The sequence below is a fragment of the Watersipora subatra genome, chromosome 4 (genome assembly GCF_963576615.1).
Source record: "Watersipora subatra chromosome 4, tzWatSuba1.1, whole genome shotgun sequence".
Lineage (NCBI taxonomy): Eukaryota > Metazoa > Bryozoa > Gymnolaemata > Cheilostomatida > Watersiporidae > Watersipora > Watersipora subatra.
The window spans coordinates 55,822,344-55,841,909 of NC_088711.1; the positions used below are offsets into that span (position 1 = coordinate 55,822,344).

The 19,566-nt window shown below is 35.0% G+C and overlaps 1 protein-coding gene across 1 annotated transcript in view; it reads right to left on the reverse strand.

Moving 5' to 3' along the window:
- The window catches only part of LOC137392773 (cell death abnormality protein 1-like), a 52,941-nt gene that overhangs the window by 32,562 nt on the left and 813 nt on the right, over nt 1-19,566 (reverse strand). Inside the window, exons 2-5 of the mRNA XM_068079093.1 lie at nt 7,715-7,865; nt 4,164-4,265; nt 3,804-3,902; nt 1,540-1,647 (exon numbers count right to left, since the gene is read on the reverse strand). Of these exons, the coding sequence (XP_067935194.1) occupies nt 1,540-1,647; nt 3,804-3,902; nt 4,164-4,265; nt 7,715-7,865 (460 nt within the window). The remainder of the gene's footprint in view (nt 1-1,539; nt 1,648-3,803; nt 3,903-4,163; nt 4,266-7,714; nt 7,866-19,566) is intronic.

Below are 19,566 nucleotides of genomic sequence, written 5' to 3' on the forward strand. Positions count from 1 at the left end.
TTGAGGGGCACGACTGAGGCTAATTAATTTCAAGCATTATGTGATCTCGCGAAAGTGCAATCTACATATAGTCCTAGGGCCACGCCACTGCAGGCCATAACTTAATCGCAGCGATTTCATTACCTATATCAACGACAGTATATTTATTGAAGCATCTTCAAATTTAGAAAGCATTTAGAATCAAATATATAAAACGATGTGATAATAATTACTATAAATGTTTAAAATGAACGAAAGAATGATAAAAGCAATCTCTAACAATAACCCGAAATCTATTAACCCAGAACATGTGTTTGTATTGGGTGGGCGTTAGCACCATCCCCGGGCATTGTCGATTATCTAGAATTTTAGTTTTTTACTAGCGCTCACTGGGTTTAAGAGCACCGAATTTCACAGAAAAGCGCAGCTTCAATGGCAGAGAAAGGGGATCGACGACCTAAGGCTAAATGATAATAATGACATCACATTGTCGAAACCACAACCAAGTGTTTTTTTATTGCAGGACATACTTTTGACACCCTGTTTTTCATAGTTTTATTATTCCTTGTGTATTGAATACAGGCTCATTCGAAAGCCAAGACTCTGATGTACTGAGATAGATGATAAAATTACTGATATAATTGATGCGCTTTAATTCAAAATAATTAAAAGCTGTATCTGGCTAATATCTTACTCTGTCCTGTTTAACTTGGTCGGATACTTCAACATATATGAAAAACGATAAAACAATAATGCTGAGACCGACGGCATTAATGTCGCTCCGCCCAAATCAGAGTAGAAAACATCAGCGACATTAGCATCGCTCCACCCATGAACAAATTTAATTTATCTCCCAAAATTTCGACAAACTAGTTGAAAAATACAGCGACACCCTCTATTTGATCGTCGCCTCAAAAAAATGTCAAGATAGGAGAAGTGTTGAAAAATACAGCGCCATGGCGTCCAAATAGATGTTTTAAGCTATTTAATTTTTTTGGTTTTCAAGTTGTGACTATTTGACTAAATAACACCCAAATTGCTACTCTAGATCACTGCCTTTGTTGACCTAATAAGATAAGTTAAGTTTTCAGTCACTGGTGTGAACTTTCTAGGATGAACCTATCTATATATACACATTGCAAAGTCTGTCCTTCGGTCTATCTAGCTATAATTGATTAGTATCTAGCAATGAAGAATCCGTATCACAGAAGATTTGATCTCGGAACTTCCCATTCACCAGGTGATAAACTAACCCGTTGAGCAAAATGAGATGCAGGGGATTCATTAGGCGATATGAGTCGTTATCTAGGTTAAAATACACATGGCACTCTGCGTTACGACGCAACGTCAGTAAAGCTTGCTCTCACAGCTCTTATTACTAATTTTAGCAATATGGATAGTAGCGTACTCAAATTAGCCATTGGCAATTTGCTAGGCTAATAGCAAGTGGCAGGCAACTACATTACCTGCCACTGTTTATAAGTTGTTTTAAAAGACCCATGCAATGCCAGTCATTCGGCTAGTTTTATATAAAGTGAGATAGCTGGTTTGCGCACTTACCTAAACATTTTTTGTCATCATTCATTTTGTAACCTTTGGCACAGGTAAGTTCATTCTTAGTTTCATCGCAGATGTATTCGTTCTTCGTACCATAAGTGGCGCAGTCAACTGTCAAATGAAGAAAACATGAATTAACATAATGTCAAACACTGGACTAGGAAAATTATAAAGAATAGTTAACAAGTAGGTATATCTCCTATAATGCTATTTTGTCTTTTGTTCCATATTATTCACTGGGTAACAGGTTTACTGTTGCTAAGACACCATGAAAACTAAGGGTAATGTGCGGCTGTGGCGTAAATATAACTAATAGATCTGTAAAAAGTATGCAATAATAATTTACCAATAATAAATAAACAGCTTGTGATTTTTGTATTCATACTAGACTTTCTACTTTATTTTCTTATGCATTTGCTCTCAATAATCTTCTTAAATTTAGACTTATTCCTTCCTGTCTTCTTTTTAGAAAATAAATTTGTCTGATTTTTTTGTGCATCAAACCTCAATTTTCATCTTCACTAAGGTGAAACTACGATAACAGGAAATAGCTTAGTAAAGAGCTTTAACATATTTCTAATAGAAACAAACATAAGCAGCAAGAACGATGCCTGAAAAGAAATATCACATCTGCTGTTTTATAAGAGATGGCAGATGAGAGTTGAATTTAGATAATTTTAATCTCATTCCACCAGGAACCTAGAGTTAACAGCAACAGAAATTCTGAATAACTATGGAATATACTCAAGAAACAAATGTGTTCAAATGTTCAAAGCCTGCATTCAAACTATTGTATAAAACACGTACTATAAAAATCATGGTTTAGACAACTAAATGAGTTGTCTACTAATAAATTTTGTTGCAAAAATATAATTTCTAAATAAGAAAAAGACACTTGAATCGTTAAAAAGGTAGACTTCTGTGATACCATATATAGTAGAGTTCAATATTTGAATACATGTGAATGACACCTTGTTTATAACAGAGTTCAATAATTGAATACATGTGAATAACACCTTGTTTATAGTAGAGTTCAATATTTGAATACATGTAAATAACACCTTGTTTATAATAGAGTTCAATATTTGAATACATGTGAATAACACCTTGTTTATAACAGAGTTCAATATTTGAATACATGTAAATAACACCTTGTTTATAACAGAGTTCAATATTTGAATACATGTAAATAACACCTTGTTTATAACAGAGTTCAATATTTGAATACAGCCGAATAACACCTTGTTTATAACAGAGTTCAATAATTGTATACAGGTGAATAACACCTTGTTTATAGCAGAGTTCAATATTTGAATACATGTGAATAACACTTTGTTTATAACAGAGTTCAATATTTGAATACATGTGAATAACACCTTGTTTATAACAGAGTTCCATATTTGAATACATGTTAATAACACTTTGTTTATAGCAGAGTTCATTATTTGAATACATGTGAATAACATCTTGTTTATAGCAGAGTTCAATATTTGAACACAGGTAAATAACACTTTGTTTATAACAGAGTTCAATATTTGAATACAGATAAACAAGACGTTATTTGTAACAGAGATCAATGAACTAATGTACTACAGAGTACAATTTACACAGCCCGTGATATTGATCCCTCTATTTATCACCATATGTTTACCTTGTCAATAACTTCTTTGGACTATTTACATTTAGAGTTTTACTTGTGTTGTTTTTTAAATACTATCAAATTCTAATTTTAAATTTAAAATTTAGTGATCTAATTGTTACTATCGCATGCTTATACACGGCAATACAAAAAATATTTTCTGCAGTATGAAACACGAACATAATATTGCTTTGGTTTCTGAAATCTTTGAAGATTATCGTTTCTGTTAATCAAGAGATCGTTTGTCATCAAAAAACATTGTTACGAGGATCATATCTTTGTACACTTTAGCTTTACATATATCAAATGATAACAATGATGAACTAACCGTTGATATATGATAACCAATAGTTGGTTCTAAAGCAACCATTTAGGGAGCTATGAAAAATTATTCTTCCACTTTAGCATCATGTGAAGGCGTGAGGATACTGTTTAGATATGAGACATGAAAAGTCCTAGTTTTGCATATCTTCACGTTACAATAGACTTTTTTCAATGTATGGAAATGCAGTGATTGCTCCTAAACCCACTACTTATCAAGACTGGACCGAGGATGACATAAAAGTAACTCTCAGGTACTCGCTAATGCATCCATGCGCGTTAAAAACACAATGTTTCTTGTACTCACCAGTGCATTTTTTCCCTATACGAGTATAGCCTTGCTTGCATTCACACTTTGTACCATCATCACTACATTTTTCAGTATCCTCACAAGTTGTGCAAATCTCTGGAAAACAGCACATAATCACTGAGCACATACCAACTAGTATACACTAGCTGATAGTAGATACTAGTTGACAATTGTTATATAACAAGTGTCAAATAGCTGAAGCGAATAACCTTATGCTATATGACTCATTATGATAGTCTGGTTTTTTAAAACAAAAAGTAGGAATGTGCAGTCAACTGAAGGAATGATCTACCTATTATCAGAAAAAACCAGAACTAGGGCTAGACTGGATCAAAAGAAACTATCTAAATTACTCACCAATGCATTTACGCCCTACAAGAGCATAGCCTTGCTTGCACTCACACTTTGTCTTATTCTCACTACAGACTTCAACATCCTTATCACAAGTTGTACAAATATCTGAAAAACAGGATATAATAACAATAAACTGAGTACATAATTACTAATATATAACAACTAATAGACAACTGAAGTGTGTAACCCTATGCTATATAACTTATGTCTTGATATGATAGACTGACTCCCTGAAAAATAAGGTATGATTGTGCAGTCAATTGATGCAATGATTTAAAGGTATCTCTTCTCAGTACAAACTTGAGCAAGTAGTACAGAGAGTTGTTGATAAGGTGTTTAAAGGTTGACTTGCAACAAAATTCACATTACAGTTATTTGGTATCAAAAGGTTCACCATGTCTTACTCTGCTGTGTTGTAGGTTCAAAATATGTGAAAATGTAATTACAAGCTCTTAAAAGCTCAAAAACGAATCACGTTACCTTGAGAGCGGGTTTAGTAAAACGCATGATACGTGAAAAATTGCGTGACACTGCGTGAAGGCTAAAATCTTGCCAGATCATTACCAGATGCATTTTAAGTAGTATCTAAACAAACCAGTGATTTTCTTTCCAAGTTCAAATTATTTTCAAGCTAATACAGGTCAAAATTTTTTTTCACGCATGTGTGAATACCTGAATATGACCCCTGACAATTTTAGCTAGTTTAAATACATTTTGGACAAATTTTGATTCTCACGAGATTTTTTTCAAGCTAGAAAATTGCGGGAAGGTCAAAATTGGTTATGATTCTAACTTTTTTCTTTAACCTGGTTTTCAATTTAAGGAGCCATAGGTAATAAATTAGAATTATATTTGTAGTTACATAATTATGTGTGTATAATAAAGTAAAGTTTATAATAAATATTAGCTGTATAACCCGCCGTTGCCAGGGTAATAACGCTTTGCCCGGGTAATAGCCTTTGCACAGAAAATTTAATTGTATTTAACATATAACAACATTTGCCATTCTAACTACATATCATGAGAAAAGTGTTTTGTGTAATTGAAATAAATTGAGAGAGAAAATAAAAAAAACTGCAAGGGTTTTCAAACTTTGTCAAAGCACTTTTACACTTCATATCATGAGGAGAATGTTTCGTACGGGTCAAATAAATTAAAAAAAATAAAATGACTATAAAGAGTTAAGTACAACAAAAAAACACATAGTTTCAAGTATCAGTACCAGGTTAACAAGGAGCCACTATTAACCTCAGACAGTTATTAATTATTTCTATGTTGCGTTCAAAATTTTAATGAAAAAAGCGAAAAGCTTAGGAGTTGGACAAAGAGAGAATTGATTGTTATTGATGCAATAGATTCATTATTAACACGATTTTTGGACACTTTTATACTGATCATTTGGTATTATGAGTTCATAAAGATCAAAGATGGTCAGAGTGGCAACCAAATAAAGGTGACATTCAAGTAGAGGTGACGTTCAAATAGATGGTGACACTTTATTTTTCAACCCTTTTCCCATAGAGATGGTTAAATAGAGGTGGCGTTCAAATAGAGGTGGCATTCAATTAAAGGTTTTACGGTGAGTACTACAAAAAACACGAAAGAACTAGACCGACTTGTTATCACCTGATTTTGGTACGTCATTACATTCGCTAATCCCGCTAAAACAAAAGAGCTACCGTAGTAAGTTCAGAGTAAAAACATTTACATTTCCGATCCCAGTTGGCACAAATGAACAAACAATATTTTTAAGATCACTTCCGTGGTTTATCGAGCTGTTTTTTATGCTAAAGCCTTTACAGTCATATATCGACATACGAGCTTGATGCATTCTGGGAATGAGCTCGCATGTCAATTTACTTGTGTCTCAAGGCACTATTTCTTATATAAAATAACTAAATACAAATTAATCCGTTCCCATACTGTGAAAAAACTAAATAAAACACGATATTATCATGGAAAAAGGTGTTTTTAATTAATGTTATTCAGCACTAACAAAGCAACAAATACCTATTTAGTTGTTAAATTCCGCAATAAAATGTTACATTACTATGCACACTACTGTAAGTTTTTACCTTCAAGACAGATGAAGTAGCTTATGGCAGTCTAAGAGAGACTTGGCGGCAATGCGTTCCGTACGCTAAACTTTTGTGACGGTACGTAACAGAAACTTTGAATTTAACTTAAATGAATTTGGATTATCAGCCACATACTCAAAGGTAGGTTTTAATCTTTCAATGAACTTACTTAAATTTTGTCGTCTTAAATTTTTATTAATCATTTTTTGCCTCTCACTCACTATAACTTTTAGAAAACCTTTTGGAAACTTTTTTTACACTGATTTGAAGACAAAGACCGAGCAATAGTGTTCTCGAAAGAGGCCTCGCGTTAACTTATAGTATACTGTATGGTGGCCACCGAGAACTGGCTTGCATGCTCGTATCTCAGAGATTACTCGTAGAAAACAACTGAAATTAATTGAATTGAAATTATGCTAGTATCTCGATTTTCTCGTATGTTGGGACACTAGTAGCCTATGTCTAGGTATGACTGTACTCTAGAGGTCAATATTTGAGACAGACATGCTTGGTACATGTTTTGGACAGAATAAAAAACAGAACCAGCATGTTGATTTTAGTTTAAAATGCTTTTAAATTGCATGTGTTTAATTGGCTAGTTCTGCTATCACTGAATACACTTTTTCCACTTTAAAAAGTTCAGCTGACAATTACTACAACAATTTATCTTATAGTAACAGAAGAGATAAATTGTTAAAAATAGCTACGACTCTGATCGGAATGTTTCTTGCCCTAAACGATATGTGTATATACGTATTACAACAGCTTCACCTGGAACATATTTTTGTAGCTTTCGTGAAGAGGTGTTTGTGTATATTTTCATTGTTTTATCATAAATTTGACTAAAAATATGTGGGACATGCTAAAGTCATAAAATAGCTATTTTTCATTTCTATTAATAATACTTGACAAATATTAACACAGTTTAGGTTTTTTATGCTGTAACAAACTTTGCATAAATAGAGGGATATCTGTTAGTTACAGCTACTTAAACCTACTATAAAGATAAATAGAGTTATCTAATGTATTTGTGATCACGATGAGAATACATGAAAACAAATACACTCAAGTGTACTTCGTACGCTTGTCAAATCATAGCAGCTGTAAATCCTATACCTATATTGTAAAAATGAAACATTTCAATTTCTGTAAAATCTCCGGTTTGTGCAAATGGCTGACCAACAATGAGACTTTCTGTGCTTTCTGAAGAGTTGGAATGCAAGTAAATAACTGTCAATATGGATTTAAATACAACTAGCGTCATCTATTCACAGGATAAACAGTTGAATTGTACTCTCATACATTAACTGATATGTAGCAATGGTGATAAACAGCGGGACCATTATTCAACATAATCTTAAGATACTTCCATTTTGTTATAAAAATCAGTGAATATTTAATTTATGTTCTACTCTTTTGACAAATATGAACAAAATGCAAAAATTACCCAAGTGATTTACATATAAAAAGTTTTACCTGGTAATAACTTGGTTGACAGAGTTTCAGTGGTGGTTACATCATTTTCAATTGTTTTCTCTGAAGATGTGTTTAGTGCTAGAACTGAAGAACAGAGGGCTAACAGAACGGCAGCTACTGCGAGTTGGAGCAATGTGCAGGATCGCATCATCTGTTAACAGAGAATCTACTGCTTCTCAAATTTTTACCATTACTACTATTATTATAAGGAAACAGGAGGGTAAAACTCACAAAACCTTCACATAGTAGGTTACTTATACTCAGTTGATCATGATCAAAGTGTTCAAGTGGTGAGAAAAATATAAACTATGTAATTATTTTAACCTATCTACATTTAGGAGGAAAATTTGAGTTAAAAGAACATTAAAACAAAATATAAATGAAACAATGCAATCATTTAATAAGTTAAGAACAGTAAGCAGTACACTTATTCTTGTTATTGTATTATAATATACTTTTTACAAATCTATTACTGCTTAACATATAATAAAACTTTACTTACATGTATGTACAATAAAAGTTTATTACTCCTACTTATCATCATGCCGTCACAAGAATATACATGTACATCGTACACACATACGTATACAATGTACATGTACCAGCAAAGCGGGTAATAATAGACCATAGTAAAGAGATGCTGTAGGATTTCATGAGATAACTCTCCATGTTACTTATGAAGAATATGATAGATTTGGACTTGAGAATATACTCCTTGCAATGATATCTCTTGCTTTTAGCTTTACGTACCTGTTGCGATGGGATTAAAATTGTTTACATGCAGCTCTCATTAGCCATCTCTAATAAAACAGCATATATTATATTCTCTGCATTATCGTTATTTATTGTGAATTTGATATATTTTAGTCTATAGTAGAATTTGCAATAGTTGATAATTGATTTTTTATTTTCTTAAACATGACTTCAACTAGAGTGAAGGTTGAGTAAAATGCTACACAAAAATCAGAAAAATGACAGAACATAATGCAGCACTTGGCGTTTTCAAAAAACTTTTTTTACATTTATACAAAAAGTCTTCATTAAAGATTGACTTGCAACAAAATTCACATTACAGTTATTTGGTATCAAAAGATTCACCATGTCTTACTCTGTTGTGTTGTAGGTGCCAAATACGTGGAAATGTCATTACAAGCTCTTAAAAGCTCAAAAACGAAAAGCCGCCGTAGATTGGAATCTCTTTATTTATCTGACGTAGTCATTACAGTTTGGTTATAGTCTTGTCAAGTGACGTTCTCACGTGAATTGAAAGGCCAATAAAAGCTCAATATAAAACTTATCGTAACACTAGTTTTTGACAAACACTTCGGGTTTTACCGAAGACCCCGCATCAAATATAGATGCTCGCTACTTTACAGTTTTGTTTCGGCATTATTCAATCGTCAAGTCGTAATCTGATCACGTGACCCAATACTTCGCAAGTAATTTTTGCAGCACTCTTCGATTATCACAGGTAACCAACAGGCTCGTCATGATTATCAGACAATGATAGGCACTCCTTCGAGCTAAGGCTAGAACGTTTAACAATTTTTTACGGTAAGTTATAAGATATCAGTGCTAAAAGTGACAGCATTACAATGATGATAAAACAGACGCGTAAGAACAATAGACATGGTTTTATTGAATGCGTGAAGTACATTTGTGAAAATATTTCGACGAATGAGGTTGCATGAAAGTGTAAACAGAAACCATCCTGTAATAACTACGTCCCATTTGAGACGTTTTGGAACGCGAATCCAAACTACGGCGGTCTCGTGTGGCTGCGATTAACTGTTCGTTTTTTAGCTTTTAAGAGCTTGTAATCACATTACCATATATTTTGCACCTACAACACAACAAAGTAAGACATGGTGAATCTTATGATACCAAATAACTGTAATGTGAATTTTGTTGCAAGTCAACCTTTAAATACAAACTAAAACAGCTTATACAAAATGCGCATTTATGATCCAAACTATGAGACAGTAAGCTTAGTGTATTAGTGTAACATAAACGCTATACAACAGAGGTAGTAGTGAACATGCGAATTTTTAATAGCTAGAAGAGATCACATCATGTAATGCCATCAATATTAAATGGATGAGTATTTTGTGGTATTTGCACATAAATAGAGTGTTCACGACAAATCAGGAGTTGGTAAACCAAAAGCAAATCCCGACAACGACCAGCCAAAGATACTTAACAAATCAAATGAATTTAAGCATTAGCAATACTGCTCAATCTACTACCTTGAACTACTTTTGGCATACTATAACAAAATAATATTTTTTATTTAACTATCAGGAGGTGAACTAAATATATTCTAAACAGCATAGTAATTCAAGGCTATTCATTCGACCTGTGTTCCAAGAAAAAGCATTCGCAAGGTGATTAAACCGGCTCCAATCAGGTTTTTGTTAAGATGTCAAAAATGTACAAATTTGTTAGAAAGCTAAAGCAACCAGTAAAAAGCTAAGGCATAAACAGGTCAAATTTAGAGATTCAATTGATCCTAATCATGTTGCCCCCTACAGAATATTGTCAATGGGTTGAGCCAGCCAAAATAAAATAATTCATCATGTAGTTGACCAAAACAATGTAAGACCAAACAAATATAAAACATCGATTAAGCTTTTAAATAATACCAGGTAGAAGAAAACTATAATCTTCACTTGGTTGACAATTTGAAAGATTTAGAAATGATATCAAGGAATTAAACTAATTTTTGTTCTTCACTCCAAGTGTGCACCACTAAGGTGATTAAATACCATGCAAATGTTGCAAAACAATCATTTGCAGCAACTTATCAAAATCAGACCTTACCCATTAAGTTTATACGATGTAGGATCAAGTTAGTAGGCATGTTTCATATCACTTATTTATTTTATGAACTGGGATAAAAATGAAACGTGATCAGCAATTGACTGCACTGCATAACCACTGATAAGAGGCACCTTAGAAGTTGATCAACTAATTGTTTGGATCAAAGCGTGAACTTTAGTAATGCAAATAAGTGTAAGATAAGAATAAGGAATATGATTGACTTGTATGTACCTCAACAGAATACCCCGTGAAGTCAGCAATGTACAAGACTGAAATCTCTAAACGAATCTTTGAAACTGAACAAGAGTATTGAGCAGGGCACATTGTGTTAGCGTATCAATCTAGAAGGTTTTTGGCCACACTAGTTATGGAATCATATCCGGCTGCACAAAGGACCGCAGAAAACAATAGTGTAACAAAGACTAAGTTCAGACCTTAGTATTCTGAGTTTTATTTATAAAGTCGCTGCTCAATAAACCAATAAAAGCTATATCAAATCTGAACTATGAGCGAAACGCTAAGGTGAAAACTTAAGTTACATTTAAACATCTTACTATAGAAAACTATCGACAGGACACTCGTATGAAAAGCACATAAAATGGGATTGTATTACACACATTAGTGCATACAGGTAAATCAGCAAACCACATGAAAATAAAATGTTTTCTTTGTAGATTGCTCGCAGGATTACCCATATTGAAGCTAGCATTGTGAAAATTAAGATGGAGCATGAAAATTCCCAGCTGTTGGCACATGTTCCCTAGTGACAAGGTTTCAATACCAAATTAACTAGCACAGCATTTTGAAGATGTTCTAAATGATCTACCGCTGACAAATCAAATGTGGTCACTCGAGAATAAAATGATTGAGCAGTGGTAAGTTCGGTAATAAAACTGGATGTTGTATAGAAGATAATTAGACATGATGAGAATACATGAAAACAACTACATTCATTATTCATTACTATTCATTACTACATTCATTATTATTCGGACTGAGTCCTGATTGGCTGTCATGTACAAGTCTGCTGCTTCTAATAGACGATATTCTGGCGACTCCGAGCAATGATGGTGGTTTGTGGCACTTAAATACTTGCAGTAGCTGGTCTTTTAAATATTTTGAAACAGCCCTTTCAAAAGCCACTAAAGATTTTTATAGAGTTCATATAGCTAAAAAGATTATTTTTGTAATAATGCCAGTTCTTTTAAGAGGAAGGCAGAGTGGTTGGTCATATTACATTCATTAAATCCTTGTTTAGATAATATTGATGTTTGGTAAAATCGGGACAGAAAAGCATAGCTACTTTGAAAATTTGCGTCTCTGATTGAATTGATCTATTTAAAAGAAATACGTCTGTCACCCCATACATGAACTATGTATAAAAGTTGATGCAAGGTGAATAACTTTAACTTCAAACATAAACTTTCACATATTCTCTTTTTAGATGATAACAACAATCTATAAACCCGAGTTTCTTTGTTGGCCCCATTAACTCATTCACTACGTAATTAATTTTTACCCTGAACATAATTAGTTAGCATCACTAAGAGCTATTCAAACAGTCCTTCACAAAATGTTGCATAACATCCTTATTATATGTTCAATTTGCATAATCAAAGCAGGAAAATGACCGGCACAAAATTCTTTTTTTAGTTATATATGACTTTTATCAATACTTTGGCTCATACAGGAAATAAGCAAACATAATTATTAAAAAATTGACTTCGAAAATCAGCCCGCATATTTCAAGTTTACTTTGAACTAGACAATAAGTGTATCATAAAACACATATAAATTTAGTATAGCTTTGTTTCAAAACATATAAATAAAACTCTTCAAAAATTATGTCGCTAGCTCAGTTAGTTTAGGAGACATTCGCATTTGAAGCAACAGCCGGGATAGCCGAAACAGGATTATTACTGAAACAAAAATCTTTGCATGAAGGCTTGCAGTATGTGTTCAATCCTAATAAAATTGAAAGTTTTGTTCTTAGTAGCAGATCTGTTTAGGATAGTTTAGTAGGAGCTAAATGTTCACAGCATAGTGTGGTAAAAAAAGTCCTTTGGATGCAGGTAGAAGTTGCACGCACTGCTTGCAATTAAAATGGTTCGACATGGCTTATAAGGAGTGCTGCAAACTTTGCAGTTTATGTGCTTTTGCAGTGTAGACAATGAGGTGTTACTGATTTGAGAAGCATTTAATGACTGGGTTCAAAAACGAGCTTCCACTTTCCGTTCTCAGCTTCTTGGATGACCACTGTGCTTTTAAGCACAGTTGATCAATCAGAATGCACGTTTGAAGTTCAAAAGTGGCATGTCATACGGTTGGCTCAGCACATACGGAATGTGTGCATTCCCCTGTACCACTTCCAAAATCCACAGAAACAACTCCCACCATTTCACAGTCTTACACAAAAACTGAGAATAGTAATTCACGGCTTGATCTAGGCAGCTGCAACCATTCATAGATTTGTTATATACTGCAATCATAGTTAGCGTAATCCCAAATCCTCACTTTTGCCGCATGTCTTCTAGTTCAGTGGTGCGGTATGTGCTGGCTTCAGTACAGTACTTTTTAGCTTTTTTCTCTTGCCAGGTCACACAAAGGAGGTCTTAATCAGCTGTGATAAAAATTGTATGCTCTTTATAAGCAAGTATTAGAGCTTTTGTTCGGATAGGTCTTGAGAATCCTAAACAGTTTATGTTGACTGTGAAATGATTATAAATGCTATCTAATGCTTATAAAGATCATTTACTGCCAGTTTGACAGAGAAAAGCTAAAATAGTCTACGTGCTACGTATTTGAGCCATAAAATCTGAACAATGCACTCGATGCTACAATGAAGAGAACTAAAACACACATTGTAAGAAGCCCCTATGAGGGGCTTTCCGTCCATATTGAACTATCTGTAAGCCCCAGAGAGAGGCTTATCGTGGTTAATGAGTTTGGCTTCCATAAAAGGACGCTCAATCTTGTCATGTCATACTATGTATGAGGTGACACCCCTAGTTTAATGAGTTATCTTGATTTAATCCATTTACAAATCTGAATTAAAGGATCATGTCTGTTTGTCATGATTTGTGATAGGATTATCTTAAAGACTTGAATATAGTTCAACTGTGAGAAGGATGTTTAGTGAATTTTGGCTCCATAAACACAAATTAACTAACATTGTCACAGATAGCTTTTATAGTGAATTTGCACCTTACCTACACCATCATTGCACTTATGAGCTAACATGGGAAAGACAAGGGTGGAAAGAGTTAGAAGGCACATTACAAAATAGTGTCTGTGTAATATCTGACCATGGGAAAGTCTCTGCATTCAAATTCGTGAGCGCTATGTTTGAGATAATCAAAGAAAAGTGTCCAGACGTAAAAGCAATAAAAGTTTTTTTTTAGACGGAAGTGCCCAGCAATTCAAAATTCACTACGTCTTTTCAAACATGAGCTGGTTTAAAAGTTCGAATTTAAGTTAGACAGAAACTTATTTGCCACTGGTCATGGAAAAGGACCAGTAGATGCGCTGGGATGAGCTTGAAAAGGATGGTAAGACGACCGGGCCTTGATGGAGCTATTGTGAAAGATGCAGATTCATTACATGATTAACATTCATCAACAGAGGTATTCATTTGTGTTACAAAGCCTGAGGAAATTTGTCAAAAGGAAGCCCTTTTAAAGCAGTGTTAGGAGGGTTTCTTAAGAGTAATAGGAACTTGACAAATTCTATGGGCAAAGTGATGACTGTCAAGAAAGGCTGCATGTTAGCTGTGTTAGCGGTTCTGAGGACAAAACTATTCATAAAATAAAAAAAGTCACAGGTGTGATTCAAATTGAATCAAGCTTCACATGTGGCAATCATGTTGCGGTCAAATACCAAATAAATCTGAAAATTAACGTCACTATGTGGCCATCACAAAAGTTGGTGATGTAGAAATCTAAGAGTTTGAAGTACAACTTTTAATAGTTATTGGCCTACAGGTTTAGAATTTGTTATAAAGGAAAAGGACCAGTCCTGGGCAAAGGAGAAATAAAACTGTTCGAACATGCCCAATTCTAAACAATTACAGTATGTGTTTGCCGAGTTGGACAAAACTGATTTTTCAGTTATTTGCGTTCTTAGATATTCGCCTAATATCTTGCTGTTGCGCATTTCTGTTTGAAGTCTTTACTAGTGTCACACACTTACGCTTGTTGATAGAGATAATACCTAATTTCATAAACTATAATTGTGAATACACTTGTGTTTCATATGTACATGCATTATCAGTTTATTTATATTCTTGAGTTCATGTCATTTGTTCATAGTTGTTGAGTCGACCTTACATGAAACTACTGAGCTTAAAATTGTCATGCTGATTACATATAGCTAAAATGATACTAACAACATCAACAACGAACATGGTGCCCAAGTGAAGATGTTGAGTGGCGCAGTGTGGTGCTAAAATACGCTGAAACTGATACTCAGGAGATGCTAAGAATAATGGAAACTAGCCAACAATTAAACGAACTTTTCTTCATGAGTATGAGCGTAGACCTAGCACCTAAACCTATTCAGGATGGCGCCAACTTGGCAAACCAGTGGACATAGTTTAAAGAAGAATTGAAACATTTCTAACAGCAAATGAAAAATCTGAAGTGAATGACAAGATAAAAGTCGCCATCATGTTGAGGTGTACAGGTCCAAGAGTAAATATATTCAAGTCTTCCAACTTCACTGGTGGAAGGTCCAAAGATAATTACACTGATGTTACAGAAAAATTTGATGCCTTTCAGAACAGAGGTCAAAACAGGTTTGCAAAGAAGCATTACCAGCTGTCAACAAAGTAGTTTACCATTTCCATCGATGAGTATGTTACTGCACAGCACAATATTGCACAAGAATGTCAATTAAACACTATGCATGATGACTTTATGCTGCAAGCTTTTCTTCTCGGTATTATTGATGACCAGCTACGCCGCAAACTATTTTTGATGCCGGAGGTGATGGGGTATTAATCCTAGAGCAGGCAATAAAAAGTGTCGCATTGTGGAAACCTCACGGAAAGACATGGCTTGCTGCAAGAAGAAACAGTGAAATATGCCCTATGGCGAACAATGAAATTTTTGTAAGACGTTCAATCACTTGAAAGCCATATGTAGGTGAAAGAAACAGACTAATGTAGTGGTTCAAGATAAAAGTGACAGGTCTGGCGAATCTTTACTTTGCCTAAGTAGTAAGAAAGAACTGGAAGTTAATGTCAGTCTTCGCAACCAGCTCATTGAGCAATCGTAACGTTATCCACTTTTAGCTGGATACAGGAGCTCCATGCAATATACTAAACTATCAAAACTTCCGTGATCTGGGGAAACCGGAGCTCGATGAAAATCAGTTGAAACTTGGACACTTTGATGGCTTAGTGACTGGTGCTATTGGAGATTGTAATATAATAGGTAGCAGAAAAAACTATGTATGTCCTCGTGCACAATAGTCGCAACAAAATTTTGCTGTAACAAGATGCTTCAACAAAAGTTGGTTTGATATCGTTACGAGAATTGGTAAATCTATTATCTGAAGAAAACCATGAGGAAATGTTGAGCAGCTACAATGATGTATTTAAAGAAGTTGAATGTCTAATAGAGGAATATCAAATTGAGATTGATCCAACAGTAGTGCCAAAACAATCTCACAACAGGAAAACCCCTTTCTCTATGATAGGCGACTTAAAAATCAAGCTAGATTCACCAGCTGAGAAAGGCATCATCGCACACGCCGATCACCCTACTGCCTGGAAAGTAATCATGCAGTTGGCCGTAAGCCATATGAATCCTTGTGTCTGCTTAGATTCTTTGAACCTCAACAAAGTGATTCAGAGAAGTCATTCTCCCGTGGCTACGCTTGATGATATAATAATCGAACTCTCAGACGCCAAAGCCTTTTTTGTGTTGCAAAGGATGGTTTCTTGCAAATCATGTTGATTCAAGACTAGTAATCTTACAAAATTTTAGACATCATATGGCAAGTACAAATGGCTGAAGATACCATTTGGTCTCTCATCAAGTCCTGAAGAGTTTTCAAGAAGACTCTTGGATGCACTGAGTGGATTGCAAGGAGTTACAGTCATGGCAGATGATACTTTGATATATCTAGATTTTCAAGGTGCAGCCTACGAAGATGCTATCTGTAATCATAAGACAAAGCTGAAAAAGTTACTCACTCGAGCAAGACGGGTTAATTTCAAACTCAACAAGGCAAAATGCCAATTTTTTTATAGAAAAGCTTGCCTATATTTGCTATGTGATAACCAAGAAGGGTATCACACCTGATCACAGAAAAACTGCAGCCATATCAGATATTCAATCTCCAACTGAAGGTTATGGGGTAAGATGATTTCTAGGCCATGCCAATTATTTATTTAAATTTATTCCCCACTGCTCGGCTGGGTGTTAACCACTGAGACATTTGATTGGGTGAAACCCCGGAAAGTTTCTGTGACAGGAAAAACAGGAAAAAGCGCTCCTAATGATCAAACAGTTCATTACCAATGCTGAAACTCTCATGTACTCCAATGTCAACAAACCAGTTGTGGTACAGACTGATGCCAGCACCGATGAATGGGGAGCTGTGCTAATGCAGGATGGCTGGTCAGTGAGTTATAGCTCTAGAAGCTGGTCCGACGACGCTACAAAGAACTATGCATCTATAGAACTCGAGTCGTTGGCCATTTTTTAGTCTGCAAAAATTCAATCAGTATATGTTTGGTAATTCGTCAGTCACAATACATACTGTTCATAGACCTCTTGAGTCCATCTTTCGCAAACCCCTGAACAAAGCACCAAAAGCGGATATGTTATCTATCAAGGGCACCAGTAGAACCAGAAGAGAATGGAGATGCCACAGGACAAATATTCACTGTAAATCATCTAAAGACCTTTATGTCCAACCTTTGTGAGACAAACCTGAAGTGAGAGCTCCCCGTGTAGGAAGCAACCTACAACATGATATAAAAGAAGACAACCCGAAGATGATATTTTCAAGCAGCTGCAGTACACCATACTAATATCAACAGGTTGACCAAACAAGTTACAGGACATACCTGGTGACATCCGAGTGTACAATTCTTTCAGAGATGAACTCACATTGTTAAATGGGATAGTTTACCGGAGTTCAAGTCTGGTAATGTCCACTGCCACACAGCCAGAGATTACAAGAAACTACACAAAAACCATCAAGGTACTAAAGAAACTATCAGACAAGCTAGAAGTGCTGTGTATTAGCCAAACCTAAATGAAGATATCCAAATTTAAATGGAAATATGTGGGGCTTGTGCAATGGATGCGCCTTCACAACAACAAGGGGCTATAAAGCAACATGATAGTCACTTTATAAACATATCAGGCGGACCATGAATTAAAGTATGGATGGAAATCCTCATTCATAAAAAACAAGGACTACCTGTTGTTGGTAGATTACTTCTCAGATTTCTTTGAGTGTGAGTCGCTGTCAGGACTTCAATCAAGGAAAGTGATTAAGTTGTGCAAAAAAGCATTTTCTACAGTAGGTATGGTATACCTTAACAACTTCAGTCAGACAACGGATTGCAGTTTATGTCCTCAGAGTTCGAAGCCTCCAGCAAGAAGTGAAGTTTTCGTCATACTACTTCCTCTCCTGGGCCTCAGCAATCTAACGGGAAAGCAGAATCCGCCCTCAAAATCATGAAAATGTTGATGAGAAGATCAGAAGATATATATCTGGCATTTTTTGAATACTGCAACACACCTTCCACATGATTATCAACATCGCCTGCTGACACATGTTTGGCCACCCTACAAAATCAATACTACCAACAAATAGCCAGTCAATCCCAGATGTTTTACAGCAGAAAACACATCGTAAAGCTCTGATCCAGAAACAGTACAGCCAAACAGCTAAAGATCTGCCCAAGCTAGAAATTGGATCCCATGTCTTGATAAAAGATTTAAAATCGCTCAAGAACCAGCAGAAACAGAGACGAGCCGTTGATCAACTCTCTGATAGAGCAAACCTTGTGCTGGACGACCAGTCCGCTTTAAGTTTGACTTGCAACAAAATTTACATTACAGTTATTTGGTATCAAAAGATTCACCATGTCCTATTCTGCTGTTTTGTAGATGCAAAATATGTAGAAATGTGATTACAAGCTCTTAAAAGCTCAAAAATGAACAGTTAATCACAGCCATCACAAAAACGCCGTAGGTTGGAATCCCTTTATTTCGATGAAGTACTCAAACAATTTGGTTATTGTTTTGACACGTTACGTTATCACGCAAATTAAAAAGTCAATAAAAGGCTCAATATAAAACATCTCGTAGCACTAGTTTACAGGTTTAGAGGTTGCAGTTTTGTTTCGGCTTAGTCTAATCGTCTAGTCGTAATCTGATCATGTGACCCATACATCCTGCCGAACAGCCTGAATAATTTCTGCAGTGTTTTTTGACTATCACAGGTGACCAACAGGCTCGTCATGTTTATCAGAAAATGATATGCTCTTTTTCGAGCTAAGGTTAAAAAATTAAACAAATTTTTATGGTGGGTTTTGAGATATCAGTGCTCAAAATGAAAGCATTACAATGATGAAATAGACGCGTGAGGACAATAGACATGGTTTAATTGAATGCAAGAAGTATATTTGTGAAAATATTTCGACAAATGAGGTTGCATGAAAGCGTAAACAGAAGCCATCTTGTTCATCTGCGTCCCATTTGAGCCGTTTTGGAAAGGGATTCTAATCTAGGCGTTTTCGTGATGGCTGTGATTAACTGTTCACTTTTGAGCTTTTAAAAGCTTGTAATCACATTTTCATATAATTTGCACCTACAACACAGCAGAGTAAGACTCAGTGAATATTTTGATATCAAATAACTGTAATGTGAATTTTGTTGCAAGTAAACCTGTAAGCAGTCAGGTAAAATGGAGTAAACTGGCACCCTGCTGGAAATTCTAAGTCATCATCAACCACTGATAAAAACCATGAAGTTGTTGTTCAGAAGAATACACCTGCTGCTTCACCAACT